Consider the following 13,114-nt stretch of genomic DNA (forward strand, 5'->3'; position numbering starts at 1 on the left):
GCAGAAGAAGCTCAGACTCGGGAGGCAGCCATCATTTCCAATGACAAAAACCTCACCTTCTTTCACAATGATAGAGGACATCTTTGGGCCATGCTGTAAACTGTATTTCAGAGAAGACAACACTGACACTCCAGCTGTGTGATGTGCTGTCGTCTCTATGACGCAGCCCTTGACAGCTCCTCCTGACTCCACCCCAGCCCCACAAACCCCATGACACCCAGCCCCACCCCACCCACCCTAATCCCACACCATCCTATTACTTAGCCTCTACTTTGGGTTTCTCATTTAGATTTTCCTTTTGACCACCTATATATTTTCTTATGAGTCAACTTCCAATGAAGAATATAATCTAAGCTCTCGCAGCTGGATAGGCTTTTGAAATATCCAGGCTCTAATGGATTTCTGTTTTCTGGTCTGGCATGTAAAGAGCTCGGAAGTCATGGTTCCCATCCTCGCAACAAGAAAGATGCTGAACAAACTGAAAATCAGCAATTCTTCTTAGATCCTTCAGAGAATTTAGGTCACAGGGCAAACTGCTGCCCCCAAAATGAGAGAGACAGACAGGCTTCTTCTGGAGCAGAAGGCCAGGAGCAGAAATTGCTGCGGAAGCCATAATGGGTTCTTTTACCTGGTACGTCACATTCGGCTTTCAACAAAAATTAGAAGGCGTACTAAAAGACAAAAAACACAATTTGAAGAGAGAGCAAGCATCAAAACCAGACTCAGATATGGCAGAGCTGTTGGAATCATCAGATCTGGAATTTAAAACAACTATAATTAGTATGCTAAGTTCTCTAATGGAAAAAAAAAGTGGACAACGTGCAAGAACAGATGGGTAGTATAAGCCGAGAGATGGACACTAAGAAGAAATCAAAAGGAAATGCTAGAAATCAAATACCCAGGCTCTCGTCTTCAGGATAAAAAAAAGTATTAGCCCCCCTTCCCCCATTTACAGCTAAGCAAACTGAGACTCTGACAGTAGCTTGTCCAAGATCAAGCTAATGAGAAAATGAGAATTGATACACAGATCTCCTGTACTTGAATGAAGTGTTGTATATTTGATTCCCTCCAGCATTCATTCAACAGGCATTAATTGAATGTTTCCTCTGCACTGGGCACTGAGCTAAACTTTGGAATACAGCAGTGAGCAAGACAAACTTGGTTCCTGCCGTTATGAAGTTTATAGTACAGAATTTTCCTGCACTTCCTCTTTAACCATGCCAAAGAACGTAAGTCCATAATAATCAAACATTGTTAAATTTCACTTTCAGCTTGTATCTTATCTCCACATGTGCATATGTGTGTGTGGGAATTCCCAATTCAAATTTGTTCCTTCAGCAAATGCCTATTGACCATGTGCCAGGCACTGTGCTAGATGCTGGCGATACAGCAACCTCCAGACATAGAGGGAAGGAAACAGACATAGATGTCTACCATGGTGGAGTTTGCGTTTTAGTGGGAGGAGACAAACAGAAAAACTAGTAAAGAAGTACAGGCAATAATTGCTTCCCCTGGTAAAGTTTGAACTGGCCTCTCTATTTAAATATTCCACCTACCCTCTTCCTGGCACTTCCAACCTCCCCATTCTGACTTATTTCCCTTCATAGCAATTTGTGATATATGTAGGAGGTTTGAAAGATCTGGTGATGAAGTGGATGTGGGGTGAATAGAAGAAAACAAGAATGATGTCCGGGTGCCTGGCTGTTGCTTTGACTATGTCGGGGAAGCCTTAGAGGAGCAGATGTGAGGGAAGAAAGTTAAAGTTTGGACACATTTCATTTCAGATTCCTGGAGAGGAGATATTGCGTGGAAATGTCAAGCGAGTGAACCAGACCCTTTATCTCTCTGCCTCCCAGACAACCCAATTCCTATAAAGCAAACACCTCATCTATGTAGATAAGAGGTAGTTTAGCTTTTCCAGTACATTAAAGGCCCCAAATCACATCCTATCAATTAGTTTGCGTGAAACACACTGTGATGGCACAATTGATTGGCTTGGTGTAGAATATCATGCAGTCTGCATGAAAGGCAGACCAAAAGATTTTAATGCAGTTGTCTCCAGGCAATTATTAACTTTCCCTCTTAGCAACGGGACCAAGGCACTTTCATTCTCTGAAATGACACTTCTCCCTTGTTAAAGCCCACAGTTAATTTTATGAACCACACCAATTTAACACCCAGCTCACATGAGCCATATACCTTGAATAAATGCAAATCCAGTCTCTGTGGCATGAATTATGGCCTTATCCTGAGCATCACCATGGCAACTAATGACATCATCCCCCAACACCAACCTGCACAAAATCCAATTCTCCAAGGGTCCTTATTTGCCTAAATGGATGAATTCTTGGCTTACTCACATATGCATTCGTAAATATCACTCTGTTGTCAAAGATTTGCAGTGGATGTTTACTGTCATTTTGGGAGGTATATTCCCTTTGTGGCAAATGTTTTTTGTCCGTGATGGGGGTGGGGGAAATTCTAATGAAAATTACTGTGTGTATTTGATTAGCAACATTTGTTGATAACATATGGTCTGAGGAGGCTTCCGCAAATAAGAGGCTTTAAATAGTAAACAGAGATGTGACTGCGATGAAGCAGATGCTCTCCAAACACAGTATAAGGTTGCTTTGCCCGTAAATTTCTCCTTCCCTCCATCCAAGTGTGCATTACTCTCCTTTATTTTCTCCCCCAGATCAAAGAGTTCACCTTCAAAGCGGTAGCGTTGTGGGATAGGTTTGGAGAAATAATGTGCTGTGACTTTAGAAGTCATCTCCACCCCCCAAATTATGAATTAGCCGCTACTCATGTTTATTATTTGATATTAATAATGATGTAGTGTGACTAAATGAGTCAGCCAGCTCAAGTGGATCTGGAAGCAGCATTTGGGCACCACGTGTCTGAAATGCTATGATACACAATCCCAAATTTTCCAGTACACCAAGAGTGCTGGAAAGAACTCCATGAAGAATTTAGAGCAGCAAATTGGATGACTATGGAGTGAGCTGCCCTTGTAAGTGCATGTTTAAGATTCATCTGTGTGGATGTGCTTGGGTGAGCAGACTTCTAATCTGCTAGTGAAAATATAAGTATTCCCATTAGACTGAGCTGGCGATATAACTGGGTAGAGCAGGGGTCAGTAAACTTTTTCTGTAAAGGGCCAGAAAGTAAACAATTTAGGCTTGTTGGCCATATGGTCTCTGTCATAACTACTCTACTATGCCTTTCAAGTGCAAAAGCAGCGTAGGGATGTGTCAATGCATAGCGTAGCTGTGTCTTAATAAAACTTTATAGATGGCCATTGAAATTTGAATTTCATATAATTTTCACGTGTCACAAAATATTATTCTTCTGATTATTTTCAGCCATTTAAAAATGTGAAAACCTTTCTTAGCTCAGCAGTTGGCCAGACTTGGCCCATGGGCCATAGTTTACCAACCTCTGGTCTATAATCCTAAAAGGAGAGACTTACATTTTTTAGCACTTCACATGTGCTGGGTATTGAGATGAACACTGTATATGCAGTAGCCTATCTCCTACCTATTCTTCCATTGACCCTCTGGGGTCAGTCCTCTTCTTATCTCCAATTATAGATGTGAAAGCCAAGGTTCAAACCAACACCTAGTAAGTGTTATCATTTCTGCGGGTGGCATCTCCCCAAGTAGAATATAACATCCATAAGGACAGTGCTGATATCCCGCTCACCTTTGGATCCACAGCAACATCTAACACAGTGATTTGTGTGTGGTAGACATTCAGGAAGGGTTTTCTAAATGAAGGGCTAATTGGAGGTATGATTGATGCCTAAGCAGTAGAAGTCAGAGCTTCATCCAATGCCACATAGTGCATGTAGGTTAGTCAGCTGGTTGTTCATCTCTTTGTCCCCCACCTTCTGGCGGAAGATATTTGGTTTGGCATGGACACAGGTCTCAATACATGTTCCTTTATATTTGGAGGTGCTACTGTGGGTAACTGCATTTCCATAGTCTGTGTGTGCGCTTATGGCTGAAAAGACCAAAAGTAATAATAATACTTCATTTTATGACTTCGTGGCACTTTCCAGCTTTATACTGTTGGCATTCACATTGCTTCCAGCCCTTGGCCTCGTGAGCTAACCACTCCTTGACCTTCAAGGACCTCCGCCTTGCTCCTCAGAGTGCTGTCCTTGTTGCGGTGTATGCTGGGTCTCCTCCACATGCTGCCAGCAACTGCGTCCCCTTCAGAGAGCTGCTGTGCTCCTAAAAACCATCTAATTCTCAAGGAGATAAAGCCCTCAGTTTGGCTTAAAGGAGGCAGTCACACCCTTGGTCATCTCATGTGTCGCATCTCTCCACAATTGCCTGAATTTGATGACATGGTTATTCTGAATTTGTCACTTCTTCCTAGTCATTAAAGAAATATTTATTGTGTGTCAGGCCCTGTGATGGGTACAGGAGATTTTTTTTGTAATTATGCTATGATCCTTGCCCCTAAGTTGTTCACCATCTAGAAAGAGAGCCAGATACACACACAGATAATTGTCAAACTACACTATAACACTGTGTTGTAAGTTATTGAAAGGCAGTAAAGCTCTGTGGTTTAGTGCATGGCCTTTAGGGTCAGAAACTTCAATTTGAAGCCCAGCTCTGTGGTAGCCTGAAACCCTGGCCCAGTTACTTAACCTCTACAAGTCCTAGTTTCTCCATTTATAAAGTGGAGATAATAAGAGAATATACCTCATAAAGCTGTTAGAAAGATTAGGGGCTGGCCTGGTGGTGCAGCGGTTCAGTTCACACGTTCCGCGTCTCGGCGGCCCGGCATTCACCAGTTCGGATCCTGGGTGCAGACATGGCACGGCTTGGCAAAAGCCATGCTGTGGTAGGCATCCCACGGATAAAGTAGAGGAAGATGAGCATGGATGTTAGCTCAGGGCCAGTCTTCCTCAGCAAAAAGAGGAGGATTGGCAGTAGTTAGATCAGGGTTAATCTTCCTCAAAAAAAAAAAGGAAAGATTAAATGAGATAATCCATGAAAAGCATTCAGCCCAAGGCCTAGCAAACCATAAGCAATTGATAATTGGTGACTATTTTTAGTGTTTTTGTGAGATAGCTGTACAGTGTGAGTACAGTGGTAGATCTGATGGGATTGCAGAAGAGGGACACCTCACCCACTTTACTTTATCTGCCTTGAGTTCAGAGAGAAGTTAGTTAATCTTCCCAACTGCTGCTTGCAATAAATATTATCAACCTCTGGTCTTCTCAAATCAAAGCGTAATTTTATTTCAGTTCTGGGAAACTTTTGAGAAGAGGTATTCATTTTAATACCCACATCAGTGCACAGCAAAGGAAAAGAAATGAGCAGAGACTAATGCAACAGTGAGAAATAGATTTCCTATGTGGCTCCACCAGAAAGCCAAGGTTTTTGATGCTTCCTCCGCTAGCTGATTTGGCTATAGGGTATGTAGCACTGTGTGAAGTATATTGAACATATGAAATAAATCCAAACTGAGAAGCCAGAGTAGCCCAGACTCCCTCAGTCTTGAAACAGAACTCTCTGAGTTACAAAGGGAACTAATGGTAACTGGATCAAGACACAGAGTAGTGAGGTGGTGGAACGCATAAGGGAGGCAATATAGCGGCATGGTTAAGAGTTTGGATTGTGGAGTCAAACTGCCATTTATTCCCTGCATGTGATACTGGGCACATTACTAGCCTCTCTGAGCCTTAGTTTCCTCATCTGTAACTATGCGGGTGATAATTGTAAGCATTTCACAGAACAGTCAAGATGGTTTAAAAAGAAAAAAATCCATCTATGACTGTATAACATTTTTGAGATAGGAATTTGTGCCTTGCACATGGTAATCTTTGAATAAATATGAGCTATTTCTATCATAAAGATAGTCAGGTCTCTCCATGGCTGGAAAAAGACAAAGAGTGGACATTTTTATGACTTTTTTCACAAAGGGTAAAGGGGAAGGTAAGGGTGCTAATAATTAAACCTCCTTGGGACTCCCAAGAATAGAAAGCCTTGACAAAAAGAAACTGGGAATGGTCTCACAGAGTCCATTGACTGCAGCAAGGGGCAAAGGTTTCATGTCAACACCAGTGGCAGCCAACCTCCACTGCATGGTGCATCTTCAGTCCCAGCTGAACAGACTGGGGTGGCATTGGACTCAGAGCCTGATTCATGAACTTGTGACCCATGCAGCTGCACAGGCCCCACGCAGACAGGACCTATGTTTGGTTTAATGCTCTGCTGTTGCCAGCATGAAATTCTTAATAATTTTATATTTGAACTTGTGTTTGTAAGTGAAGTCCAATGGCACAATGGAGCATGCAGTAGAGCAGAGGAAATACTCAGAGAAAGGAAAATGCTTTCTATGTTAGTTCCTTTAATGGCACTTTTTTCCAGCCTTTTGAACAAGGAGCCCCACATTTTCATTTTGCACTGAGCCCTGAAAGTGACGTAGCCAGTCCTGATTAGACTGGACACTTTCTCTTTTTGCCTGCTGCACTGGGCCAGGTTACCATTTTGAAATCTGATGGATAAATTGGGATTCAGTAGTGACCTAACAACTTGAGTTGAGCCAAGGGTCATGGTAGGAAGCCAAAAGCACAGCTGCAGGCCTGGTGGAAAGGAAAAGCAACTCACTGTCCAACTGGATGGGGGTCATCAGGGCAGCCTCCAGCAGCTTGAATTCCATCCAGCTGATGGAGTCTCAGAGGCCTTGCCCTGCTTCACAGTCTTGAGTCCTATCGAACACCTTATGAGCTGAGCATCCTTTGGTAGCAGTGGGGGTTCAGGCAGACTGGGTTAGTGCCCACTGAGCACGCCCGAAAATCCCTACAACCAGAACCAAGGACAATATCATGGGGATGCAGTGTGGGGGGACCCCCCAGGCACTGGGATCAAGGCCTCTTTGTGGCTTAGTGTTAAAGCAGCTCATTCCAGAACTCTTTGGTCCCCAGCAAGAATCTTCCTCATCTCCATGACCAAGCATGTCCTCTCCTTTGCTCTATTGTGATTGTTATGCTTCTTCAATGATTTTCATGCACTTAGGTTCCCATGGATCTGGGCTTCCCCTCATCTTCTGTGTTCTGGTGCTCTTTGTCAACTCTCTCTACATTCCTCATGTCTTTGAGTTTAGTTACCAGGATTTATTTGGCTGCAACAGTGAGACTAGCAGTCAGGTTTTCATCATTTACAAAAGAAGAAATACAAACAACCAATGAACACAGAATAAAATATTCAAGCCTGCTGTTAGTCAAAGAAATACCCATGAAAACAACAAGAAAATAGGCCACAAGAAAAAGTAAACAGGGACAACTGGTGAGGCAAGAAGTGCTGTGATTTGCACTCTCATTTCCAGATGGTGGGAGGGTACTCGTTACCTTGGTAGAAAGCATTTTGGGAATAGGTGTCCCAAGCCTTGAAAGTGTTCATTGATGAGCACAGTTCCTGCAGCATTGTAAGAGCACCATAATATTTGTTGATAAATAAATGAAGAAATGATTTTCCATCTAAGTCTCTATCCCAAGGAAATAATCAGAGATGAAGTAAAAAAGTACTGTCCATCCCAATCTCCACAATAGAACAATAGCTAAATAAATTATGATGCATCCATAAGGTGTAACATTATAGAGTCATTAAAAATCATATTTTAATGAATATTTTACAATATGGAAATTGGCCACCATAGAAGGCAAAATGAAAAAATATCTCTATACAAAGTTATATCTATTCTTATTTCCCTGTTCTGTAAAAGAATATGTATTTGGCATCATTTGTTTATTCAACAAATATTTACTAAGTATCTTCTATGTGCTAAGCACTGTGCTAAGTATTAGGTATGCAATATAAACAAAACACACACACTCCCTGTGCTCATGGAGCTTACAGAATATTGGAGGATTCAGCTATTAAACAATTATACAAATCAATAATTAGAAATCCAATGATTGCTAGGATGGAAAATTAAAGAGTATGTTCAAGAGAGTTTAAAGCTAGAACCAAATTTGAACTGGGAGATCAAAGGACATGTTCTCCAGGAAAGTGGTATTTAAGCTGAGCCCTCAAGACGTAGCCTGGTGGAGGGTAGGGCAGGGAGAAGCCTGGTCAACAGAGGGACCTGTGCATACAACAGCCCTGAGGAGGCACAATTGAGAGGCCCATGACACTGGAGCAGATGAGTGGGAGACCCTACCAAGGGGTCTGGATTGCCCCCTGAGTGCAGTGGGACAGGTGCCATGGTAGGGTTTAGGGCAGGGACTCAATGCAATCTAGTTGGCACTTCTGGAAGATCATGCTGATTCCAGGTATAGAGTGGACAGAGAAGGCTCTGTAAGAATAATGATGAGTGAACGCAGAGGCCACATCTGAAGCACCCATCAAGGCCTTGTCAGCCCAGCCTGGCACTCAACCTCCATGCTAGGTAAGCCAGGCTGTCCTCTGGGGAGATCTAAGACTCAGATTCCCACAGACAGTGAGTGGGGAAGGGCATTTCCTGTGTCACATCCTTCTACCATCCATTCCTCTTTGACAGAGCTGAACTCCATCCATTCCTCTATTCAGCTCATCTTTGAAGGCCAGTAGAATGGGGCTCCCTGCCTCCCCACTAATACTGAAGTCTCATTTTAAGGTCAGGTGTTGGTTCGGACCAAATGGAGCCCCATCTCAAAATCTACAACTGCAGTTTCCAAGAACCAGGGATTCAAAGGATGCAAGGAAATATTAGTGGTTATCCAGGAATGGATTGTAGGTATAGCAAATGCATGGGGGAAAGTTCTCACCAACTTGACTTCATGCTAATTCCAAGTGATTCCTTATAGTTCTCTGTGAAGACCCGTGGCAACTTTCTGAGCATCTGTCTTGCCTTTGCCTAACAAGTTAATTAACACTTTTTGTCACTCTGGCAGCTTTGAAGGGGAAGGGAGGGGGATGTGACAGCCAACGCTGCCTCGGGTTAACCCTGCATTCACCCAACCAAGGAAGAAGGCAGCTGACTTTAGCATTGTCAAGATAAAGGTCTCCACATTGACCTCTCTGATTCTCTCTGCAGCTGGGGCACCCAGGGTGACTTCTCGACGACCCATGCGCTGCCTGCTGTGAAGGTGAAGCTGTTCACAGAGAGCACAGGCGTCCTGGCCTTGGAGGACAAGGAGCTCGGACGGGTAAGCTCTCCCCATCACAAGGATGATCCATCACAAAGGGCTCTAGAGAACCGGTGTCCCTGGGTCCTAAGAGGCAGCATTGCCAAGTGCCAAAAGGCCCGGCTTTGGGATTTGAATCCTGGACTCCACTTTCCATTGACTGTGTGACCTTGTGCGTATCTCTCAACCTCTCCAAGCCTCAGTTTCCCCCTCTTCAAATCTAGGCTACCAATAGTGAGCACTGCAGAAGATAGAGCAAGAGTTCTCAACACCATCAGACCCAAACAACTTTCAGAGCAAAGATCTGTCATGCCCTTCACCATCCTGAAGTGAAATTCTTAGTTACTTAACAAACAGACTTACCTCACAATTTTAAAATCAACATGACATAACATAAAGGAGAAATAAAAGGAACTTAATTAAGAACATAATTTCAGAATGTAAAGATTCAGACGACTGCCCTAGAAGACCTAAGAAGGAATGCTTTGCTTGCCCATCTGGAGAAACACCGAAAAGGTGACAGCTACGAAGTCCGCCCTGGATCTTGGTGGCTCAAAAGCCTGAGTATCAGTAAACTGATTTCTTGAATCAGTAAACAAGTGTTGGTAACAAAAGTTTCCTTGATTTCCCTGAAAAATTATCAAAAATACTTTGTTTGTGTAAAACAGATTTAGGATCTGGACTCAGTTAATTATAAACTGGTTTTTCCACCTCCATTTATGTCCACTGGGAATATTCAAAAGTCAGGTGGGATGCAGGACAACTCCTCCTTGGGAAGGCTTACCTAGCTCATGGTGGGATGTTTAGGATCCCTGGGCCCCACCCTTCCAACACCGACAGAACCCAATGCCAATTATTTTGTCAACCAAAAATGTCCCCCAAATTTTTGAAACATCCTGAGAGGTGGTACCAATCCCTTTGAGTACCACTGAGATAGTAAAGACATTTCTTCTTGCATCTCAGCTATTGACTTTGCATCAAACAGCCAGGATTTTCAGAACGTAAGTTGGATTTGTCACCTGCTAGCTTCAAAGGCTCCCATTGCTCCACACTGCTTTTAATACCATCTGGACTCTGTGACGGCCTACAAAGACTTGTGTGACGTGGCATCTGCTCACCTTCTTAGCCCGTTTGCAGCCCCCTTTCCCCTCTTCCACTGTGCCCCCGCATCACTGGCCAAATTTCAGTCCCTCAGATAAACCACATTCTTTCCCAGCTCAGGGGACTTGCTCTCTGCCTGGAACACTCTCCCCGCCACCCAGCTCTTCCAAAGTCTACCTCCTTCTCTGTATAAATGCCACCTCCTCCTCAGAGAGCCCTTTTCTGACTGCCCATCCTCCTTCATTTGCTACCTCAGCCCCCTGTTCACGTCCTCCACTGATCTTACCACCAGTGAGAGAGAGAGAGGAATTTACAGAAATTTTGGCTTTTGGCACCCCCACTGGACTGTAAAACCTCCATCGGGATAGAAACCTAAGCGATTTTGTTCATCACCCTATACCCAGAGCCTAGCACATAGACTCAATAAATTTCATTTCATACTGATTGAATGAACGATCCTTTCCAAAAGCTGTGTGACCTTAGCCCAGACACTTAATCTCTCTGAGCCTCTGATAGATCATCTATAGAATAATAAGAGACCGCCCCAAGACAAACACACAGACACACACACCTCTAACAATGCCAGCAAGAACACATTAACCATGCTTTCTTTGTTCTTCCTTTGTTTTTTGCTTCCTTAATCTGGCTTTCATCTTTAGAACTAACCTGGAATCATATTACTAAGACCTAGATCACAGATAGAAGTAAAACAAAAAGTAAACAAGGCTAATAGCAAAAAGAGTGCTCCCCAAAAAAGGAGGGGGATGAAAGAAGAGAGTTAGCTGTTTTCTTTTAGAATGACAAGTATTCATTTCTGTCCCTGGGGAAAGAGAGACACACACAGAGTGGGGGAAGGAACCTGCTTTTTATTTTTCTTCAAACTTCTCTTTTCCATGAAGAATCATATCAAGAATCATATGAGACTCAGAGACCTAGGATATCAGTGTTAGAAGAGAGAAGTCCAGAAACCCGAGTCCACAGAGGGCTCCATGGGACCCAGGAGCCCGTTGAAATTGTTTGCAAATGTTGGCAGAGGGGGAAATATGTGCATTTTTCTGGGCTAGTCCAAAGCATTCACCAGCTTCTCAAAGCTGTTTCCACTCAGAAAAGTTGAAATCACCGGGCTAGTCAAACTCTTTCCTTTTGTAGACAAGGAAACTGATTTCTGTGGAAGGGAGGCCACTTCCCGGAGCCACCCAGTGAGCTGGGGCCCATGCATTGTGTCCATCTCCCATGGGCCAGGCCACTGTCCTAAGCCCCTCACTGATTCTGCACCAGAACCCTCATGAGGCCGGTACAGTTATGACTCTTCCTGTACAGACAGGCACACTGGGGCCCAGAGCAGCAAAGGAACTTGCCAGGAGTGATGTGGCCTCAGTCCCAGGGCTCTTTTCACTACACCACGTTGTCTCTAGGCAGAAATAAAACCCTCAGCTCTGCTGTGGCGGTGGAGGCCATGAGCTTGCCACAGTCCCACGCAGTCATTCATTTCTCACAATAAATCACTCTCTCCTCCAGCCCCGTTCTATACATCCTCAGATACTACGGTCTTCGTCCTTCCTGCCAAAGAAACTTGCCACCAGTTGCGGTGGGGCTGGCCTGCCGCGCCCTCGTGCCAGCTGGAGCGCCTTCTGCTGGCAGCTCCTCCACAGGCCGCAGCTGGGGGCAAAGGTGCTCCTTTTTTAAAGCAAAGCGATTCCTTGGACTCTTCACCAGAGCGTTTCTACGTGCTAATTTTTCCCCAGCTTAGCAGGACACAGCCACATTCAAATCCCGGTGCTATGTTCATTCATTGAACAATACTTACTTTGTTCCACTTTCAGTATGCTTCCTTTTTATTAACCCTTTGAACTGAAAGAATAATTCATGCATATTGTAAAAAAAAATTAAAATAGATATACAGTGAAAACTGATTATCCCTCCCACCTCACCCTAGTATCCTTTCCCAGAGAAAAACCTTGTTTTCAGTTTATTGTGCTTTCTTCCCAAAATACTCTCTACATGTACAAGCATAGCATATGTAGGCATACACGTATATATCCCTCTTTAAAAAAAAAAAAGAAAGCAAGCAAGCACAACTGGAAGTTACTGTATGCATACCGCTTTACATTTTGCTTGAAACATCAGTATATTTGGAAGTTGGTTCATATCAGCCCATTCTGACTTCCTCCCTGTTTTCATAGCTGCATAGTATTCCATTCGGTAACTGTATCATAACTTATTTAACTTGTTTCCAGCCTTTGGCTGTGTAAACAACGCTTCAACAACTAACTTTAAGTTTATTTCTTTGCACATATGTGTGTATATGTATAGGATGAATATCAAAGAAATATTTTGCTGAATGAAATTTCAATATTGACAGACACCAAATTGTCTCCTAAAGAGTATACACCAATTTATACTTCCACAAAAGGCAGAAGAAAGTGGCTGTGTCCCCACACCATTGCCAACACTGCAATGTTATCAAACTTATTTATCAAAGATGATTGTGGGCCCACTGTATCTGGTCATGCGTCGGAGGCCAGAGCAAACGGGAATAATGACTGGCAAAAATCCTTACCCCCTCAAAATTTAAGGGATACAGACATAAAACCAGAAATTATAGTGCAGTGTGGCAAGTGCTCTGTTAGAGAAAGGACTGCTGGGAAGCACATAGCAAGGGGACATGACACAGTCTGAGGGGCAGGGATGTCTTCCTGGGGGACTACAGAGGTAGGGAGAGATATACAGCCCGAGTCTCAGAAGGGATCAGCCTGGTAAAGGTTCAAGGGAAAGCAGTGCCCCAGAAGGACCTGCCCACATGGGCTGGTAACTACGAGAAACGGGGAGGGGGGGGGGCGGGGTGGCCGGCGGGGCGCTTCCGGCATGGGGTGGGTTGTTCCCACA

The 13,114-nt window shown here is 43.7% G+C and overlaps 1 protein-coding gene across 32 annotated transcripts in view; it reads left to right on the forward strand.

Annotated features, from left to right (window-relative positions):
• The window catches only part of CADPS (calcium dependent secretion activator), a 438,027-nt gene that overhangs the window by 244,017 nt on the left and 180,896 nt on the right, over positions 1 to 13,114 (forward strand). For all 32 annotated transcript variants that reach the window (XM_070238689.1, XM_070238692.1, XM_070238698.1 and 29 more), the window contains exon 7: positions 9,037 to 9,148. In XM_070238689.1, coding sequence (XP_070094790.1) covers positions 9,037 to 9,148 — 112 coding nt within the window. The remainder of the gene's footprint in view (positions 1 to 9,036; positions 9,149 to 13,114) is intronic.

The sequence above is a fragment of the Equus caballus genome, chromosome 16, assembly GCF_041296265.1.
Source record: "Equus caballus isolate H_3958 breed thoroughbred chromosome 16, TB-T2T, whole genome shotgun sequence".
NCBI lineage: Eukaryota > Metazoa > Chordata > Mammalia > Perissodactyla > Equidae > Equus > Equus caballus.